Here is a 21,081-nt window from a genome sequence, read left to right as displayed (position 1 = left end):
CGGCCAGGATACATAGGGACAGGGAGGTCCTGGACACGGCGACGGTGACACCGCGGCTGCATCACTGCCCCATGGCACCATGCACTACGTGGAAACCGTGCCGTCAAGGACAGAACAGAGGCGTTGTTCTGCTTTTACGTGCTTGAAGTCTCGCAAACGCTGAACAGAAACAAGCCTTGTTCACTGTGCATGCCTTTCAAAGCTGGAACTCCGACTTTCCAGTCCCTGCAGCCACCACAGCCCAAACACTGGGTGGGGAGTGAAGTCATTCCCCAGTACAGGCCGGGGCGGTGCCTGGGTGGGGCCTGGGAGCCACAGGAGGGGGCCTGGAGCCAGGCAAAGAGGAGGGAGGGGAGGAAGGCAGAGGTGGAAGGCGCTGGGTGGGGCCTGGGGCCAGTTTGCACCGCACCCACCCAAGCCGCCAGCTCGGCAGCCAGCAGCGGGAGCCAGCAGTGTCCAGTCTCCAGGCAGCTGCTGACCTGTGTCCATCTGTCTTGCTGGGACAGTCGGCCGTGAGGTGGACAAGATGGCCTGGTGGAAGGCTTGGGTACGTGGAGCCAGCAGGGGAGAAGGGATCATGATGGCATCTGGTGCTGGTCCCCCCCCCGGGGGGGGGGATAGAATTTGAGCGGGGGGGGGGGGGGGTCAGCTCAGCCTACATCTGGCCGCCTGCTGGGCCAGCACAAGGAGAAACTGGGGAGAAGCTCCCCTAGGCCCAGGGCAGTGCATGTGGGATGGAAGCAGGGGATCAGGCAGATAGAGATGGCTGGAGAAAGCAAGGGGGGCAGCCGAGGGGCAGGGCGTGTCCAGAGGAAGGACCCCTGCCACAGTCAGGCCTCTGGTATGTGTGTGTTGGCGAGGGGGCTGGGGAGGGTATCTCTGTTGAGCCTCGTGTGTGAATGTGTGTGGTATCTCCACTGGCACCTGCATCTGGGGAGAATCAGGCAGACTGCGGGGTGCAGCGGGAACAGTATGTGCGAAGGCACAGAGGGTGGGGAGCTTGCCTTCGGCGGGCTTGAGGACCCTGAGTGAGAAGAAGATGGACACGGAGAAGCAGGCAGGGTGTGTCCCAAAGGCCCTGGCATGGCAAGCTTGGGGAGTTCCTGCTTTAACTTAAGATCAGTGGGGAGCCATGGGAGGCCATGAAGCTAGAGAGGGGCCTGCCTGGACTGGCTGAGACTGGGGACCAGGGAAAAGGTGGCTCTCTGGGGATCCGGGATACTTACTTGTCCGGACTGGGGAGGAAGGAGAGTTAGCGGGAGGGTGTGGCTCCCTGGGGCCTTGCAGGCAGGAATCCAGGCCTGGGGGAGGAGGAGGACTGGGGGTAGGGCACAGGCTAGCCCTAGCTGAATGACTGGTGCTCAGGAATGCAGCCTCTGAGTTTGAGTCCCAGGAGTTGAAAACTCTGAAGGGGACGAGCAGAGGGTGCGTCCTGGACAAACAGGAGGCTGCGTGCTCTGCATACTTTCCTCACTTCCTCCCCAGGCAGCCCCTAGATCAGGGCTGCACCTCGTACCCCACAGAGGAGGCTCACAGACATCAGGCAGCCTCGGTGGAGAACCCCGGCTTGCCCGGCTTCAGGAAGTCTTTCTGTGGCAGCCCGGTGAGAGGCTCTCAGGTGAAGACAAGCTGGGCTCTGGACAGGTGGGGCAGGCAGGACACTCTGCAGCTGTCCTGGTTCTAGGGAAGTGGCCGTCAGCCAGCACTGGGCAAGGGATCCAGGGTGGCCTCCAGTTTCATCCTGGCTTCCGGGACCCAGCTTCAAGCAGGGGCCGTGGCAGTGGTGAGAGCCTAGCGCTGGGCAGTTTCCAAAGCCAGGGGCGGGCTGTGGCAGTCGGAGATCCTGGGGCCTCACAGTTGATGGGGAAGGGGCGGAGGTCGGCCCCAACCCCTGCTGTACCTATAGCACACACACCAGTCTCCATGAGTAAGCTAAGAGCAACCAAGGTCGCCACAGTAGCAAGTGTTAGGGTCTGGGTTACAGCCTCATTCTTGGGCTGTGTACGTCCCAGCAGAGAGAGAGGTTGGGGAGCAAAGCCACAGGCAGACGCCGGGAAGGGCCAACCGTCTCCTAGGCACAGAGCCAGGCCAGGAACAGGACCGTAAGGGAGGAAAAAGCCGCTGGAGGGGGCCCTGTCTTCAGGGTGTGGCCCCTCTATGCCTTGTCTCCCACAGGTTGCCCCATGACAGGGGAAAGCCAAGGTGTGGCGGTGGCCCGGTGCCCATCAGAGAACACGTTCTAGATGAAGCGCCATGGGTGATCTGAGTCACCTCTTAAATGTGCCTGTCGAGACCAGCCCGCCCCGGGCAGGCCCCCGCAAGAGCCTGTGAGCCAGCATGGGGGTCTGTGACACAAACGCCTGCTGATACCCAGGCCCCTGCCTCCAGCCAGGGGGCTGCTGGCAAACTGTGCAGCCCTACCTCACACCCTCGTGGCCTGGTGGGTCACAGCTCCCCAGGTGCCAATGAGGGGGGGCAGGGCAGCCCTGCAGAAGTCCCCGCAGCCCAGTACGGAGAGTGGAGGTGCTCCCAGACAACCTGCGTTCCCGTGGGTGACACTTCCTTCAGTTACGTCTTCCCAAAAACCCACGGTCTTGGGAAAGGCTGAGTCACGGGCAGAGTGGGGGAACTGGGTGGAGATCACTTTCTGAGTCACACTGGGGATGAGGTCCCAACACCACGGCCTCAGGGCTGCATCCCCTTGAGGAGCGGAGCTGGGGGCGTTAACACTCACCTGGTGCAACCGTTGGGGGCGCCAGCGAGCAGCTGCTCAGGGTACTGACAGCAGCACACGGCTCCACAAGCACAGGATGGAACAGGTGCACGCACAGCTGGGCCACCCCTGGGTCCACGGGGGCTCTCTGGATGGAATTCCCACAGAACTGTTTGTAGCAAATGCTCCTGCAGAACATGGTGCTAAAGCAGGAGACAGGCATTCAATGACGTGCGAAGTTCAAGCACAGGGGACAGAAAGAAGCCTTGCTCCTTACTCAAGACAAACGTCTACAGATACAGCGCAGATGGGAGTAGTTGGCTCTGTATTTTTTTTAAAGATTTATTTATTTGAAAGGCAGAGTTACAGGGAGGCAGAGACAGAGAGATAGAGAGAGAAAGAGAGAGAGAGGTCTTCCATTTGCTGGTTCACTCCCCAAATGGCCTCAACAGCCAGAGCTGGGCCAATCCAAAGCCAGGAACCAGGAGCTTCTTCTGGGTCTCCCATGTGGGTGCAGGGCCCAAGGACTTGGTCCATCTTCTACTGCTTTCCCAGGCCACAGCAGAGAGCTAGATGGGGAGTGGAGCAGCTGGGACTCAAACTGGCACCATATGGGATGCCGGCACTGCAGGCAGCGGCTTTACCAGCTATGCCACAGCGCTGGCCCCATCAGCTCTGTATTTTTTTTTAATTATTTATTTATTTATTTGACAGAGTTAGACAGTGAGAGAAACAGAGAGAAAGATCTTCCCTCTGTTGATTTACTCCCCCAAAATGATCTGAAGCCAGGAACCAGGTACCTCTTCCTGGCCTCACATGTGGATGCAGGTGCCCAAGCACTTGGGCCATCCTCCACTGCCCTCCTGGGCCACAGCAGAGAGCTGGACTGGAAGAGGAGCAACCGGGACTAGAACCCGGCACCCATATGGGATGCCGGCACTGCAGGCGGAGGATTGACCAGTGAGCCATGGCGCCAGGCCCTGGCTCTGTATTTTTAAGATGTGACTCAGTGGTAGGGAGGAACTGATGGATAGAGAGGTGGATCCATGGATGAGTAAATGCGTGGGTTGATGAGTGGGTGGAAAGTGGGCAAGTGGATGAGTGAGAAGGTGGGAAGCTGATGCGCAGTCCCAGTGAGCAGAGATCAGACTCAGTGCACATAGCGCCCTGCCCTGCAGGGTCCCCGACTTCACTGCTTTCAGTGCCTAACTCCAGGCCCCTCCCTCCAAAACACACCCCGAAGAGGGTCATCCGTCTTAAGAAGCATCTGGGAAATTCCACAGGTGCACATCCAAACGGGCCCCAGGCGGCCCACGGAGAGGCGGCTCGGAAGCCCCAGGCCAAGATGCTGGGATCACCTGGTTGATTTCACACTCTGCACAGCATCCCACGGTTCTTTTCTGAACCCAATCCTATGACCCCCATAAGCTGCCAGGATGGCCCTGGAAGTTCCTAGAAGAACCCAGTCCTTGGGAAGAGCGCAAACTGAGCTCACACCACGCCTCCTACCACGGAGCCGTGCCTGGCGTCCCAGGCTCCTCTGTACTCTCCCAGCACTAGGAAGCCTTTTCTTTTTTTTTTTTTTTTTTTTTAATTTTTTTGACAGGCAGAGTGGACAGTGAGAGAGAGAGAAAGAGAGAAAGGTCTTCCTTTTGCCGTTGGTTCACCCTCCAATGGCCGCCGCGGTAGCGCGCTGTGGCCGGCGCACCGCGCTGATCCGATGGCAGGAGCCAGGTGTTTATCCTGATCTCCCATGGGGTGCAGGGCCCAAGGGCTTGGGCCATCCTCCACTGCACTCCCTGGCCACAGCAGAGAGCTGGCCTGGAAGAGGGGCAACCGGGACAGGATCGGTGCCCCGACCGGGACTAGAACCTGGTGTGCCGGTGCCGCAAGGCGGAGGATTAGCCTATTGAGCCGCGGCGCCGGCCTAGGAAGCCTTTTCTTTTTTTTTTTAAATTTATTTATTTATTTATTTTTTTGACAGGCAGAGTGGACAGTGAGAGAGAGACAGAGAGAAAGGCCTTCCTTTTGCCGTTGGTTCACCCTCCAATGGCCGCCGCGGTTGGCGCGCTGTGGCCGGCGCACCGCGCTGATCCGATGGCAGGAGCCAGGTGCTTCTCCTGGTCTCCCATGGGGTGCAGGGCCCAAGGACTTGGGCCATCCTCCACTGCACTCCCTGGCCACAGCAGAGAGCTGGCCTGGAAGAGGGGCAACCGGGACAGGATTGGTGCCCCGACCGGGACTAGAACCCGGTGTGCCGGTGCCGCAAGGCGGAGGATTAGCCTAGTGAGCCGCGGCGCCGGCCTAGGAAGCCTTTTCTTATGTGGCCATTTCCCTCCTAGCTTCCAGGGGGCCTGTGCCTCCCCACTGCTTATAGATGGTGTAGCAGGAAGCTGGGTGCCATCGGCCTGCTGCCTGCCTCCAATGGCACAGGTGGAGACACAAGTTTGGTGGCCCCAGCCACTCCTGCCTGTTCACCAAGAGGCTCGGGGGCTCAGAGAAGGCGCCTGCCAGGGTGGGCTATGAGCTGGGCCAGGAGCCTGGGCCATCCTCGCTGCCCCTTCCTGCTTTGAGCAAGCCTGGCTCTCTTGCAGGTTGAACAGGAGGGTGTCACGGTGAAGGGCAACCCCCACTTCAACCCAGACCCCGATGCAGAGACCCTCTACAAAGCCATGAAGGGAATCGGTGAGTGGGCGCCCACAGCCTGGCCACTGCGGTGTGCGGGGGTTGGGGTGGAAGGAGTGTGCCTCCTTGGGGCGCTGCTGTGTGCCTGAGAAACTTCTATAGCACACAGCCCTGCAAGGTGGGTAGCAGGGAATAGTGGGGAGTAGGGCTGGCCCCGTGATGCTCTTGGAGACTGACAGCGTTACTCAGCTCCCCCAGCAGCGTCAGCACCTGCACCCCCAAGGTGGGCTCCTCCCTGAACAGTGAGAGAAGTGTGACAGAGGCGCCCTGCTGTGTGTCCCTGGGCAGGCGACTTGATTTTGCCAGCTGGGCTTTCTTGCAAGTACATTGACCCGTACGGCTGGGGCAGTGCCGGGAATGGGGTGTAGACAGGCATTCTGGGTGTTCTGCAGTGTGTCCCCTGCCCGCTGGTGGTTGGCCATGGAGCCAGCTTTCTTCCTGTCCCCAGCATGAATTCGAGGGGGAAGGACCGGCCTGGAAGCCTTGCTTCCTCCCCCACCCCCAGCTGGGATTCCCCCCTCTGCTGGCTCTGCCTGGTGAGGAGGTGGATTCCTAGACCCAACCATAATTTCATGTCCTGTATGTCCAGTGACATCTTCATTATTCTCTGCACTTCCCAAATGGGCAAACAAGACTCAGAGAGGGGAGGCTGCTTGTCCAAGGCCATGTGGGTCCAGTGGTCCGGACTCTGGGTCATGACCTTTCCCCCACCATGGTCATCTCAAGGGAGGGCCGGGCGGGGGATGGTGCAAAGGCCCAGGGTCCACGCCCAGAGCCACCTGGTCCTCAGAGGCACCACCGCAGGGGCGGGGCTGGGGCTGAGTCACACCCAGACATGGTGCACATGGGAGGTGGGACTGGGGAGCATCTTCTTTACCCGACTGGCTGCTCGGACTAGCCAGGTTGGGCAGGGGGAGGTGGTCCCCAGGGCTGTACCCCCAAGCAGCTGCCCTGGCCAGTCCCCCGGGGACTGGGGGTGGCATGGGGTGGGGCGCTAATGCCATGTCCCTCTGCAGGGACCAATGAGCAGGCCATCATCGATGTTCTCACCCGGAGAAGCAGCGCGCAGCGGCAGCAGATAGCCAAGTCCTTCAAGGCTCAGTTCGGCTCGGTAAGGGGACGGCTGAGTCGTGTGGGTTTTCAGCGACAGCCTTGTGGGGGAAGTGTGGGCCTGCGGGACATCCTGACACCAACACAACTTCCTTTTTTCATTCCTCTGAAGTTCAAGTGTCCCTGGCCGCTCCTTCTCATCCCTCTTTGTGGCTCCCCAGGCCCCACCTTCCACTCCCACTCTGGCCTGCACTGTGCTCAGCAGGATCCCTTGGCGGCCCCCCCCACTCCCCGCCGGGGCCTCCAGCTTAACTCCTCCCACTCCTGCACCTGACCCGCCCACTCCGTCCCACACCCCAGCTGTTAACTGGAACTGTTTCCCTCTGCTCTGCCTTCCTCTTTCTGGAGCTGCTAGGCCTCATCCCTTCTGTCTCATGGGAGTTCGTCTCCCCCCGTCCCCGCCCGGACAGAGCAGGACATTTGAGGGTGTCAGTTAAAGCAGGAGCACTGAGTGCTGCTGGAAGTCCCCATTGGCTCAGTCCCCTTGGTTTGGAGATTTAATGCAGAAAGACCAGTGGGAGCCGGCGCCGTGGCTCAACAGGCTAATCCTCCGCCTAGCGGTGCCGGCACACCAGGTTCTAGTCCCGGTCGGGGCACCGGATTCTATCCCGGTTGCCCCTCTTCCAGGCCAGCTCTCTGCTGTGGCCAGGGAGTGCAGTGGAGGATGGCCCAAGTGCTTGGGCCCTGCACTCCATGGGAGACCAGGAGAAGCACCTGGCTCCTGCCTTCAGATCAGCGCGGTGCTCCGGCTGCGACGGCCATTAGAGGTGAACCAACGGCAAAGGAAGACCTTTCTCTCTCTCTCTCTCACTGTCCACTCTACCTGTCAAAAAAAAAAAAAAAAAAAGAAAGAAAGAAAAAAGAAAGAAAGACCAGTGGGGACGCCTGGGCAACAGGAGTGCACTTTTACGGATTCTGGCCTCCGCCCAGCCGTGCGTATTCCCTGCACTCAATGTCCAGGGAAAGCGATGTTCACAGGGGTTGAGGAACTTGCCCAGAGTCTCAGGGCCTACAGGCAAGGCTGGGACTTTCACTGCAAGGTGGACGAAGCCTGGATCTTTCTGCCACTCTCTGCAGGTCAGGTGGCCCCCTGTAGAGACAGGCGTCCATTCCTTCACGGGGTGGGTGCCTGTGGCCACGTGACGGGCAGTGATGGTGAGCAAAACTCCACAGTGCCATCCTCAGAGCTGACTGTGGGGTGAACAACAGTGATTCCATTTCCCTGGGAGCTCACGATAGGCCCAGCGCTGCTGTCGAGTGCTGAGCTGTGTCTCAGGCACTGCCGACCCCTAAACCATGTCTACCAACCCCTACACCCCGTCCTGAAGCAGGACAGCCATTATCTCTAACAGGTAAGGATATTGCTGCCTCTACCGGGCTAAGAGCTGGCCAGGGAGACCTCAGCCAGTGCATGGCAGGGCCCACGTGGGAATCCAGCCAGAGCAGCCCCTGGGCCCAGCCACCACCCCCTCAGGTGGGCCCGGCAGGTAACTCATCACCTTTGCTTGTGCCTGCGTCAGGATCTCACGGAGACCTTGAAGTCGGAGCTGAGTGGCAAGTTTGAGAGACTCATTGTGGCCCTCATGTACCCGCCGTACAGATACGAGGCCAAGGAGTTGCATGATGCCATGAAGGTAACGCCCCCTGAGCCTCCTGGTGGGATGGCCCCCTCGAGCCTGGGCTGGGAGCAGCAAGCCTGCAGCTGGCCACTCAGCACCAGCACCCAGGGGCTTTGATGAAGCCAAACTCAGTCCTGCCCAGGACACAGTCAGACCAGGCTGCCCCCCAACCCCCGGCAGCCCCTGTGTGGTCCCAGGGGCCCCCTTTACATCTCGCCACTCCTGTTGCCTCTGCAGACGTGGAGGGAACAGGAGCCCTGTAGCAATGAGCATTTCTGGGAAAGGAAGCTTGCATTGGGGGCAGGGGCTTGTGCTGTACACCTGTGGTGCCTCACCCACCAGCTAGGTGGGGGCTGCCTGTTATCCGGGTCCGAGACCACCCACGTACACGCCACAGCCACCCCTGAAGGCAGACACGGGATTTCCCCTGGGAGCAGGCTCCGTGGGGGCTCCCATCAGAGCAGGGCAGAGCAGGGACTGGTTTTTCCCGAGAGCCCAGCATCCTGGGAAGGAAGAGTGGCAATGTAGCAGGAGGTGACAGCACAGAGGCTTTTGTCCCCAGGGCTTGGGAACCAAGGAGGGCGTCATCATTGAGATCCTGGCCTCTCGCACCAAGAACCAGCTGCAGGAGATCATGAAGGCCTACGAGGAAGGTAAGGAAGCCACAAGGGTGCAGAGGGCACGGGGCTGGAGGCACCGGCCTCCCCGGGCAGCCTGGTGGGGAGCACACGGGGACCACCCTTCTGAGACTTTTCCCCACACGGGGAATGAGCACCTACCGTGTGTCAGGTCCAGTGCCTGCTCAGTGAGATTGGACCTGACTCCAATCCAGTCTAGAAGCTGGCCGGATGCTGGGGACTGGCCCGGCTGCCGCCGTGCCCAACTCTCTGCCCTTTGAGGGCCAGGGCAAGGCTACAGAGGACCAACTGCCAGGGCCCCATGGTGGTGAGGGGTATGGACCACAGCCCAGCTGTTCTGCACGGTCTATGGGATACCTGGTAGGCAGAGGCCTGAAGTGTGCCATGCTGTGTGCTTGGCTCTGCCCAAGCTGGTGATGAAGAGGAGCTCGCTCAGCCGCCCCTGACCTGCCCTGTGCTTGTGTGCTGAACTTGGCCAGGCGTCTATGTCCCTTCTGGTTCTGAATGACCACCCAGCTGACAAGGCTAAGGATGTGTCCTTCCCAGAAGCCTTAATGAGGGAACGAGAAATGGGGCTCGAAGAAGGGAGACAGGCCCCTGCCCCCGGCCATGCCTTCCGTCTTGTTTCCCTACAGATTATGGCTCCAGCCTGGAGCAAGACATCCAGGCAGACACGAGTGGCTACCTGGAGAGGATCCTGGTGTGCCTCCTGCAGGTATCACAGCCAGGCCCCCACGGGCTTCCTGGGCCCCGGGGGAGGCAGGGACAGAGGCACGAGATGGCTCTAGCAGCCTGGGCACATTGGGTGTATCTCAGCGTGGTTGGAGGGTCCTGTCTGCAGTGTCCCCACATGACCCCTGACTCAGCCAGGTGAGGGCACCCCGGGAATGGAAGAGGAGCTCCTTATCACCACACAGGTCTTGCATTCAGGCAGCCCTGGTGCCTGGCCCATTGCTTGCCTTTGCTCACTGAATCCCCCAATCCCCATGAGGTGGTCCTTAGTGCTCCCACTGTACAGATGAGAAGGTGGAGGGTTTGGCTCCCCCTGCCTGCCCTCTGCACCCCGGCAGCTTTGGCCGGCCAGCCTGAAAGCTGCCTCCTCTGTTCCCAGGGCAGCAGGGACGACGTGAGTGGCTTTGTGGACCCAGGACTGGCCCTCCAAGATGCACAGGTTAGGCTGTGCCCTGCTGGCACCCCTGGACCGCTTCTGACCCCAGGGACTTTCTTGAGGCCAAGCTGGGCCCCTCCTGGCTCAGCAGCTCCCCGCAGGAGCCTCTGGGGAAAGGGAAGGGGTGGGGAAACTCAGGGGAAGGAAGGGGCCACTGCAGCCGTGGCCTGGCAGGAGCAGCCCACGAGCCTGGGCCCTGGGGTTCTGCCCCTCACCTCTTTGGTCCCCTTCACCCGGCGGCATCCCAATGGCAGGATCTGTACGCCGCGGGGGAGAAGATCTGCGGGACGGATGAGATGAAGTTCATCACGATCCTGTGCACACGCAGCGCCCGTCACCTGATGAGAGGTACGGGGAGGGAGGGGTAGGGAGCGCCTGGTACATGGGCTGCCATCCCCATGTCCCTAAGTGGAGCCCACCTCACCACAGTGTTCGAGGAATACGAGAAAATAGCCAACAAGAGCATCGAGGACAGCATCAAGAGTGAGACCCACGGCTCCCTGGAGGAGGCCATGCTCACCATTGGTAAGAGCCGAACCGGGCGGTAGGGCTCAGCCGCGGGACAGCACGGCAGGTGCAGGGCCCCCTCCCCTCCCCAGAAGGACCCTCCCCCAGCCTACACGCTCAGCCTGGGATCCTGGCAGCACCCGAAGGGCTCCGTGGGGCCTGCCAAGGAGTGTGCAGCCCGCGTGGTGCTCGGTACTTTGTGGGTGAGTGCTGAGGTCTGCTCCCAAGTGACACCTCCAGGCCCTTGAAGTTCTCATCTTCCCCGCTTCGCACCTGAGTCAGGGAGGCTGAGTGACAAGGTCACACGGCGCCGCCATCTAGGCGGGGCTTGAGCACGTGTGCCTGCCTGCAGCCCAGGGTTGGGTCGCCAGCCTGCTGTCCAGATACCCGATCTGCGAGAGACACGCCCAGTGGCCCAGGGTGCCTCCGTGAGGGTTTGTCTGCTCCTAAGTGATATGCAAAGAGGACCCAGGCAGGCCAGTGGCCACCATGCTCGGTGCCTCTGTGGAGCCGACTGGCAAGACCCTAGGTGGAGGCGTCTCTGGGTATGAGAGCCCCGAGGTGGCCAAGGGTCTGAGCGATCCCTTGAGAGGCCCGAGCTGGTGTCTCTGGTTGAGCCCCATGGTTCCCAGTGCATTTTTTTAAAGATTTATTTATTTGAAAGGTAGAAATACTGAGAGAAAAGGAGAGACAGAGAGAGAGAGAGAGAGAGAGAGAGAGAGAGATGCTCCATCCGATGGTTCACTCCCCAAATGGCTGCAAGGAGCCAGGACCTTCCTCTGAGACTCCCATGTGGGTGCGGGGCCCAAGCACAGGAGCCATCCTCTGTTGCTCTCCCAGGCACATTAGCAGGGAGCTGGATTAGAAGCAGAGCAGCTGGGACTCCAACTGGCGCCCATATGGGATGCCAGCACTGCAGACGGAGGCTTAACCTTCTACACCACAGCCGCTGCTGCACCCCCACCCCCCACCCCAGTGCATTTTACATCTCACCCTTTCACCTGCCTGCTCTGGGCTTTTGGGGCTCTGCCTAGTGCCCCAGGCTTCCTTCCCTGCCCCGCCTTCCCCTGACACAAAGCCTCTCCTTTTGGGAGTAGGCGGCGCATAAAGAAATAGGCCACACCTTGCACAACCCACCCAGCCCTAAGACCGGAGGCAGAGACATGAACAAATAAAGGTGTGTATGTGGCTCCGCCCACACCCTCCCGGTGCTAACATAGCTTTCCTGTTGCCAGTGAAGTGCACCAGGAACCTCCACTGCTACTTCGCCGAGAGACTGCACTATGCCATGAAGGTAACTGCCCCGTCCTCTGCCCCCTACCACCCACCTCCACGGCACCAGCTGCACCTCGCCAAGGGGACAGAGCCACCCCATCTTCAACGCCGGGCTCTCCCCTTTTCCCAACCTCTTGTGGACCAGAGGGATTTCAGTTCTCAGGGGCCAAACAGGGAAGGGCAGCCGCCGTCTCCTGCAGGTGAGTCTGAGCAGGTGCACTCAGGGTGCTGTAAGACCCACGTCAGGACTGCCATCTGGGAGGTGGTGACACTAAGGCCCAGGTTCAAGGCCACGGTGCTGCTGAATGGCAGGGGCCTAGGCTTGAACCCAGGCCAGTCTGGCTGTTCTTGGCATGGCCTCATGTGGCCTCCTTGGGAACAGATTGGCCACTGGAGATCACGGCGGAGATTGCTGGCACTCCAGGACAGTTCACAGGGACATTGCCACACATGCAGCTTGGTTTTCTTCCATCTGCCTATTGTCCAAGAGCCTGCACCAGCCAAAAACAAAACAGAAAACCAACCGACCAAACAAAAAACCCAGATGTCCAAACCACTCATCAGATGGCATTTCCTGCATCTGGAACCGAAGTTAAATGAATTCCCGGAGACGAAAGTCAGCGGCCACCTTCTCTGATTTATGGTTGCTGGAACCACGTAAAGATGAGGACCACACCAGCACCCCCAGGCCTCTGGCCACAGCTGCCCAAGATATGAGGATGGGCTTTGGCCATGCAGCTCCATCTGGCACTGAGACCAGTCAGGGTATAAAAGTAAACAGGAAGGGCCCCTGCTTGCCAAAAGGCCAGTGACGTTGACCTTGGTAATGCTGCTGCCCCAGGAAGAGCTCTTCCTGGAGCTGTGGCTGGTTCACCCGTAATCCAGTGGCACAAACCAAGTGCAGCTGGAGGCGTTGAGCTCCCAATAAGAGGAGAGACCTGAGCAGGGAGAGAAGAGATTAAGGGAGTGGAAACCTAGGCCACCAAAGCAGCTTCTTCGAGCTGCCCCTCCACCCTGGGACAGGCTCATTTCCACATAGGTTTCCCCCTCCCTGCAGAGATGGATGTAAAAGGCAGGAGGGGATGGCTGATTGCCACTGTCTCATCCAGGGAGCGGGGACGCTGGATGGGACCCTGATTAGGAACATCGTGTCACGGAGCGAGATTGACTTAAACCTCATCAAGGGTCAGTTCAAGAAGATGTACGGCAAGACCCTCAGCAGCATGATCATGGTAAGTGGAGGGTGCCCAGCTCTGACCCCAGCCTGAACAGAGACATGAGCAGGAGACCCGCACGCTCAGACTGACGCGACACATGTCCAGCCCCTCGGTGGGCAGCACCTGCTCGCTTCATTAGCACGTGGCATGTGCAGAGCCTAGCACGGAGCCGGTGGGTCTCAAACCTGAGGGGGGTGGGCGCAGGTAGGAGCATGCAGAGAACAGATTGTGGAGGTCCCCACAGGTCTGACCAGGAGGTTGGCTTTGCATTTGAGTCACGCTTGTTCCTTTGAAAATACACCACCTCCTTGCAGACAGAACTAAACAGCCGATGAGCCCACGAGAGGACATGGTTTGGTAGGAGTGGAAGCAGCTGCTCATATTCAGGTTGAAGCAGTCCTGAGAGCAAACTTTCTTTTGAATTCCAGAATGAGACCGACTGCGATGCCGCATATTTCATTATTTATTATTTTCTCTCTGTTTATCTTATGTATTTGAAAAGCAGAGACACGTGTCCCATCCACTCATTACTCCCCAAGTGCCTGCAGCAGTCAGGGTGGGGCTAAGCCAAAGCCGGGAGCCAGGAAGTCAGTCTGGGTCTCCCACGTGGGTGGCAGGGACCCACGTGCTTGAGCCGTCACTGGCTGCCTCCCTGAGTGTGCATCAGCAGGAAGCTGGAGTGGAGCTCAGAGCCAGGACTTGAATCCAGGCACTTCTGATACGGGACGGGGGCATCTCAAGCAACAGTCCAGTGGCCGCACCAAATGCCCACCCCAGCAGCAAACGTTTGAGGAGCTAAATCATGTGGGCTCCAACACATCCCCTAACCAGGTTCCAATTACTGAAAGTTCTGGAATCTTCTAGATGCACCTGTCACCCTGCTATAATTTCAAGAGAAATAGTTCACCTGGCAATTAATGTAAATTGAAGCTTGGACAGTCTCATGAGCAAAGGTCAAGTCGTGGCCAGTGTATCCTCAAATCTTCACCAGCTACTTAGTCAAGTTGCTAGTGCTTCCATAACTGTCTACCTTGTACTGCCTTTCCCAGGAAACATACAGCTTCCAGTACAGTCGGCCCTCCCTCGTGGAGTATTCCACACCCATGTTCGGCTGATCACAGATCAAAAATATTCAAAAAAAGCCAGTTGCATCTGTACTATGTAAAAATCTTTTTCTTGTCACTATGTCCTAAGCAATACAGTGTAACAACCACTCACGTAGCATTTCCATTGTATTTGGGATTATAAATAATCTAGAGTTCACTGAATGTACCCAGTAGGATGTGTGTAGGCCGTATACGGGGTCTCCCCAGAGCTGATGGAAAATGTGCATTGTGGGAAAAAAAAAAAAAAACTGCTCATGGATTTCAAAATCCTTCCCACATAAATTTACCCTTTAACTCCGTTTTCCATGAACTTTGGAAGTGCCCCCTTATGCCAACACTGCAGTTTTTGTGAGGGACTTGACCATGGGTGTCCGGGGATGGGGAGGGTCCTGCACCAGTCCCCCTGTGAGTGCTGAGGGACAGCTTGGAAAACAGCAGCTAGGTTGGCGGGGGAGGGTTGCAGTCATTCCATGCTTTGTTTTCGCTTTGGAGCTGATCTGGTCGACAGACAGAGCGATAGTGACAAACGAGCCCGGGCAGGCAGATGAGCTGACTGTCAGGAATTCCTTCAATCACACGTGATAGCACACGCACCCCAGAGATCCTTTGCCTTCTGAGTTAGCTTCCGTGAGAACCAATTGTTCTTCAGAAGCAAGAGAGCCCTGCTCAGTAAAATGACCGCTTTGACCTGTGTGGACCCCACGGTGGAGGCAGACGTAGCAGGCTAGTGATTACAGGATTAATCGACAGCGCCATCTCCAGAGACATGTGAGGCTCACCCGTCTGGATGTTTTTCTAAATGTAAGAAAATCCAGGTGGGCATGTGAAGAAGCTGGCTGTCCATTTTCTTTCACTCTCTGTAGACAGCATCAAAGCAAAAAAACCCTTTGCACCTGTGCTACCAGTGTTAAAAACTCTCACATAGGGACAGGCATTTAGCCTGCTGGTTAAGATGCTGCCCCACCTCCCTGCGTCCGGGTTCCCAGCCTGGCGCTCGCTGCCCACTCCAGCTTCCTGCTGTTGCAGACCCTGGGAGGCAGTGGTGATGGCTCAAGTCACTGAGTTCTTGCTCCTCATGAGGGGGACCTGGGTTGAGTTCCCAGCTCCCAGCAGCAGCCCAGCCCCAGCTGCCTCAAGGATTTGAGGGGTGGATCACTGGATAAGAGCTCCCGCTCTCTCTCTCTCTCTCACAAATAAATAAACAATTCTTTAGTTCCCATTTAGAAATTAATAGGCAAATGTATTAAAATCCATGTATAATGTATACATTTTAAAAACATACTTAATTAATGCTTTTTTTAAAAAAAGATTTATTTATTTATTTGAAAGTCAGAATTACATAGAGAGAGGGAGAGACAAAGAGAGAGAAAGAGATCTTCCATCCAGTGGTTCACTCCCCAGATGGCTACAACGGCTGAGGCTGGGCCAGGCCAAAACCAGGAGCTTCTTCCAGGTCTCTCACGTGGGTGCAGGGGCCCAAGGACTTGGGCCATCTTCTACTGCTTTCCCAGGCCATAGCAGAGAGCTGGATCGGAAGAGTGCGGCCACTGGTCTCAGACCAGCTCCCATATGGGATGCCGGCACTGCAGGCGGCGGCTTTACTTAATACACCACAACACTGACCCCAATTAATAACTCTTTAAACAAACTATATTACCAACATTGTCTTTCAAATAATACTTTAAAAGGGGAAATTTAAACATCTAAATAAAATTGCGGAGCCCAGACAGGCAAATTTTACTGCACTGTCAAGGAACAGATAACACAGGTGAGACCCGTAATGAATCCACTCCCCCTCTCTGGGGTCTTCAGCCACAGAGGCAGGCGCTGTGTAACTGACCCCGCCCCTGGCCCCTGGCCCTGTGTGCAGACCCTGGACTACTGAGTCCCTTCTGCCAGCAACTCAGGAATGGGGCCCAGCGCTGGGCCTGCGGGGTGGGGCAGCCTTTGGGGGATGAGCATTCCTGAGCAGCCAGCATACCCTCCCCTGCTGTTCCTTCAAAGAGGCCACCCTCATCGACATCATTTTGTGGGACAGGAACAGGTCTGAGGGAGGTGAAGGGACTGCTCAGCCTGGTGTGTGTGTGTGTGTGTACAGCTGCGGGTCAGGCCTGTGTGGCTCACTGCTCGGCCTGGGGTGTGTGTGTGTGTGTGTGTATAGCTGCGGGTCAGGCCTGTGTGGCTCACTGCTCGGCCTGGGGTGTGTGTGTGTGTGTGTGTGTGTACAGCTGCGGGTCAGGCCTGTGTGGCTCACTGCTCGGCCTGGGGTGTGTGTGTGTGTGTGTGTGTACAGCTGTGGGCCAGGCCTGTGTGGCTCACTGCTCGGCCTGGGGTGTGTGTGTGTGTGTGTGTGTGTACAGCTGTGGGTCAGGCCTGTGTGGCTCACTGCTCGGCCTGGGGTGTGTGTGTGTGTGTGTGTGTGTACAGCTGCGGGTCAGGCCTGTGTGGCTCACTGCTCGGCCTGGGGTGTGTGTGTGTGTGTGTGTGTGTACAGCTGTGGGTCAGGCCTGTGTGGCTCACTGCTCGGCCTGGGGTGTGTGTGTGTGTGTGTGTGTGTAGCTGTGGGTCAGGCTTGCGTGGCCCAGACCCCAGCTCTCTCCACCCCGTGGCTCTGGGCACCCTGCCTCCAGCCTTGTCTCCCCCAGCTGCAGTAGCAGGTGTTGGACAAGCAATGGGCCACATTGGGTGAATGAGCGTTTGGGTGCTCCTGGGTCCCCACCCCCATGCCTACCTAGTCTGTGGGTGGAACTGTCTCTTGTGACCCAGTTTCCACACCAGTCCCCCCTCCATCATGTGACAGGTAAGAGCACCAACAGGTGATGCAAAGGGGCAATTGGAACGAAAGGCCAGGAAAGAGAGAGTGACCCAGCGTGGGGGATCCCCCAGCATAGGAACCCCAGAGGAGCCCAAAGAAGCAGCCCTGGGGGCGTAACACCAGAAGCTGTGCTTGGCAAGCCGGGCCAGCCTCACAGACACTCCCTCCCTCCCTCCTAATGCCCTGTGCTTCCCGCCCTCAGGAGGACACCAGTGGTGACTACAAGAACGCCCTGCTGAGCCTGGTGGGCAGCGACCCCTGAAGGCACTGAAGACTAAGAGCAAAGGCCAAGACCCCGCCAGGACCCCTGCGCCCTGCCTGCTTGACCTTGGCCATGGCCCACAGCCAGCCCTTGCATCTTCTGTCTCCGTGTCCAGCCAGTGTTTCTGACCCAGCCTGGGGCTCCTCTCTCCACCTTGCTCCCAGGGCGCTTCCAGTGTGAGCGCAATGCCAGCCTTGGTGTTCTCTCCAGGTGAGCAAAGGCGTTGGCGTGGAGGGAGCTGGTCGGACACCCAGAGAAGCGGAGGCGCCTTTGCTGTGGTTGTCAGGATAATAAAGCTTCCTATGTCCACAAGTGTCTCTGGGTTTTTCAGCAGTGAGCAGAGTGAGGTCCATTTCATTTGTTGGAACCAAACCTTTGGGGAGTGAGCAGGCCCCAGTGCACCTGTGGGCCTGCCCCTTGGGGACACGCGGCGTGGGCTGTGCTGCCATTGCCCTGCACACCGCTCTTGGTAGTGAGAATGGTTTCTATTCACCTGATTCGTAGCCCAAGTCCTCACACCTCAGGGTTGGGAGGGAATTCACAAGTCACATAGGCCTACCCCAAACCTGCAGCCTGACTGCCCTACAGGGCATCCAGCCGGGGACAAGCCTGGGGGTGCTTGGAGGTACCTAGTATACTTGGTGTGCTCAGGGTATACTCAGAGTACACTTGGAGTACTGATGTGCTCATGTACTTGATATGCTTGGATATACCTTGTATACGTGGGTATATTAGTATATATATATATGGGGTATGCTTAGTATACCTGGTGTACTCAGAGTGTAGTAGGGGTACACTTGGTGTACCTGGTGGGCTCAGGGTATACTGAACTGTACTTGATATACCTGGGTATATTTGGTGCATTTGGGGTATACTTAGTATACCTAGTATACTCAGGGTATACTTGGAATACTTAGGTATACTTGGTATAACTGGGGTATACCTAGTGCACCTGGCATACCCAGGGTGTGCTTGGGTGTACTTGCTAGACTCAGGTGTTCTTGCAGCAGCTCAGAGCCCACACTGTTCCCACCTCCCCATCTCTGGCCCAGTGGACGCCCTTACCCTTGGCCCTACACACTGCAGCAGGTTCAGACGCTGTGGCCCAAGCCAGGCTCTAGGCAGGACAGTCGCAGGGACTGGAATGTTCAGCTTTGATGGATACGTTGTCCTCCTTCGGATATCTGAAGTGTTGCTATTATGAAAGCACAAGTGCTGTGGCCCCTGGTGGCAGAGCTGAGAACCGTGGCACAATGAGGCAGGCATCGGCTTCATGAAAGGAAGAATTTTTTTTTTTAACAGGCAGAGTTAGACAGTGAGAGAGAGAGACAGAGAGAGAGGTCTTCCTTTTTCCATTGGTTCACCCCCCAAGTGGCCGCTACGGCCAGCGCGCTGCACTGATCCGAAGCCAGGAGCCAGGTGCTTCCTCCTGGTCTCCCATGCGGGTGCAGGGCCCAAGGACCTGGACCATCCTCCACTGCACTCCCGGGCCACAGCAGAGAGCTGGACTGGAAGAGGAGCAACCGGGACAGAATCCGGTGCCCTGACCAGGACTAGAACCCGGGGTGCCAGCACCGCAGGCGGAGGATTAGCCAAGTGAGCTGCGGCGCCAGCCAAAAGGAAGAATTCTATGGATTGCATTGGTTGGAGAAATACTGGGCTGCCCAGAGAGGCAGTAGCCCTCATCTTTGGAGGTAGCCAGTCCACTTCAAGTACACCAAGGATACCCAAGTACATGCTGAGTACACCAGGTGTACTAAGTATACTCCAAATACACCAAATATACACAAAGGAAACCCAAAGAAGCCTCCTGGCTCCTGGCTTCGTCATGGCCCAGCCTGGTTGTTGCGGCCATCTGGGGAGTGGCCCAGTGGATGCTCTCTCTCTCTCTCTCGCTCTCTCTCTCTCTCTCTGTAGCTCTGCATTTCAAATAAATAAATCTTAAAAAAAAAAAAGAGGTAGATACTAAGAAGGCATAAACATAATCCAGTTACGGTGTTGAGTGGCAGGGTCTCGAGGGAGGTCCTTAGGTCATGGGGGACACACCCAGCTGTTTCTCATGAGGGGGCTGCTTTGAAAGCCTGCGTTGGGGGCGCTCAGCCCTCTGCCTCTGCTGAGCCGCCCGCCTGGCCTGCCCAGGTGTATTCTCTCCATTCAATCATATAGCCTCGCTCTCCCCCAGTCTGAGTGATTGCGCGTTCTCTCTCTGTCCCTTGGGTTCTGATGGATGCCCTGTCCACAGTAAAGCCTTATTATTCCTCTAAGCAAGCAAGCAAGCACTGGGGCCTAGCTGCCTCCCTGCTTTGGGTCTCGCTATGTGACCCATCCCCCACTGTGCTCACCACCCCCCACAGGCCCCTCACCCCAGCCAGAGCCTCATCATGCCATGTGGACTCTGGACCTCCCAGACTGTGAGCTACACAAGCTTCTCTTTGTACACTTGCTGCCTGGGGTATTAGGTTCTAGCAATAAAAACCTGACTAATAATACTCCTTCACTTGACGATGCTCCCAGATCCTGTGGGTCAGGCATTCAGCCGGGACACCCTGCCCCGTCTCCGCTCCAGCACGTCTGGGGTCTATACTGAGCAGATCTGAAGGCTGGGGTGACTCAAGGCCACTGGAATGTTCTGGAAGCTTCCTCACTCCCAGGTTGGGCACCGGGGTGAGAAGACCAGAAGGCTGGGTCAGTCTCAGGACTGACCCCAGGAGCTCTGACACGTGGTGTCTCCAGCCTGGCGGGTTTGGCGTAGCAAGACTCCTTATGCGACAGCCCAAGGAGGATCACTGGGTTGCTTCCTGTGAAGCAGCCTTGGGAGTCACGGCCCTTCACCTCTCTCATGGCATCGCATGCCACCCCATCTGTCGCTGGGGAAAACACCAACAAATTGGGAGCGGGAGAGCATGGTTTTTTAAACATTGATTGATTTGAAATGCAGAGTTTCAGAGAGACAGAGATCTTTCATCCTTGGAGAGGGATGGCTGCAATGGCCAGGGCTGGGCCAGGCTGGAGCCAGGAGCCAGGAGCTTCCTCCAGGTCTCCCATGCGGGTGCAGGGGTCCAAGGATGTGGGCCATCTTCCACTGCTTTCCCAGGCATGCTAGCAGGGAGCTGGGTTGGAAGTCAACAGCCAGGACTAGAACTGACACCCATAGGGGAAGCCAAAGCTGCAGACCGTGGCTTACCCGCTATGCCATTAACACCGGCCCTGGGGGAACATTTTTTTAAACCCCACCAATGGTGCTCCAAATATCTAACGGCTGCAGCCCGGCCACCCACCCAGATGCTGCCCCGTGCAGGGCTGAAGCAGAGCACAGGAGGCCGGCTGCAGGGGCAGGCTTCACTCCTCGCTGCTGGGTTGGGAGACCGCCCATGAAACACCAGGGAAGGTGCCCCGGGTGGGGGGTGGGGGGTGGCAGCTCTGGGCCAAAGTAGCTTAGTCAGTGGCCATAGCAAAATAGCAGCGCTGGCTGCTCCAACGACAGACATTTGCGGCTCATCCCCTGGGGCCGGTGAGTCTGAGGTCAAGGTGCTACTGGCGCCAGTCCTGCTGAGGCTTATTCCTGGCTGGTAGACGGCTGGCTTCCCCAGCCACCCTCACACAGCCTTCCCTCTGTGTTCATGCTGCTGGGGGAGAGGGGAAAGAGAGAGAGAGACAGACAGACAGACAGAGAGCTCTCTCTTCCGAGCTCTGAATCCAATCATGAGGCCCACATCTCCACTACCTCATGGGAGCCCAAGCACCCCCAGAGGCCAGAGGCCCCACCCTCAGGAATGTTCAGTCCCTAGCACAGGAAGCAGGGCGTGTTGCCTGGACACAGGCGCTGGAGGGTGGGCGATGTATTTTCCCCCTCTTTTTTTCTCTTTTTCCATCTAGACAGCTGCGTGGCCCCCAGGAGCCTCGGGGACAGCTACAGCCACCGAGATTCCCCCAGGAAAAGCTGGCGCGTCCACGTGGGCGCCCCAA

General features: G+C 57.8%; 1 protein-coding gene across 1 annotated transcript; it reads left to right on the top strand.

The window, feature by feature from the left end:
• The first annotated feature begins 388 nt into the window (after nt 1–388).
• Nucleotides 389–17,443, top strand: ANXA8L1 (annexin A8 like 1). Its single transcript, XM_062214923.1, has 12 exons — nt 389–547; nt 5,308–5,398; nt 6,415–6,509; nt 8,029–8,142; nt 8,690–8,780; nt 9,401–9,480; nt 9,877–9,936; nt 10,188–10,281; nt 10,363–10,458; nt 11,676–11,734; nt 12,825–12,947; nt 17,056–17,443. Exons 1-12 carry the CDS (start codon nt 527–529, stop codon nt 17,113–17,115), a joined length of 984 nt encoding a protein of 327 aa, XP_062070907.1. The 5' UTR covers nt 389–526; the 3' UTR covers nt 17,116–17,443.
• Nucleotides 17,444–21,081: the final 3,638 nt, after the last annotated feature.

Source organism: Lepus europaeus, chromosome 17, assembly GCF_033115175.1.
Source record: "Lepus europaeus isolate LE1 chromosome 17, mLepTim1.pri, whole genome shotgun sequence".
NCBI lineage: Eukaryota > Metazoa > Chordata > Mammalia > Lagomorpha > Leporidae > Lepus > Lepus europaeus.
The sequence above is the reverse complement of the archived record's forward strand: the minus strand, read 5'-3'. Positions and strand labels throughout refer to the sequence as shown.

Bases quoted from the DNA above. Each gene is read 5' to 3' on its own strand.
- ANXA8L1 (XM_062214923.1), top strand. From the start codon at position 527: ATGGCCTGGTGGAAGGCTTGG. The intron at 5,399-6,414 runs GTGAGTGGGCGC...GTCCCTCTGCAG, and splicing joins CAAAGCCATGAAGGGAATCG to GGACCAATGAGCAGGCCATC. The intron at 9,481-9,876 runs GTATCACAGCCA...CTCTGTTCCCAG, and splicing joins TCCTGGTGTGCCTCCTGCAG to GGCAGCAGGGACGACGTGAG.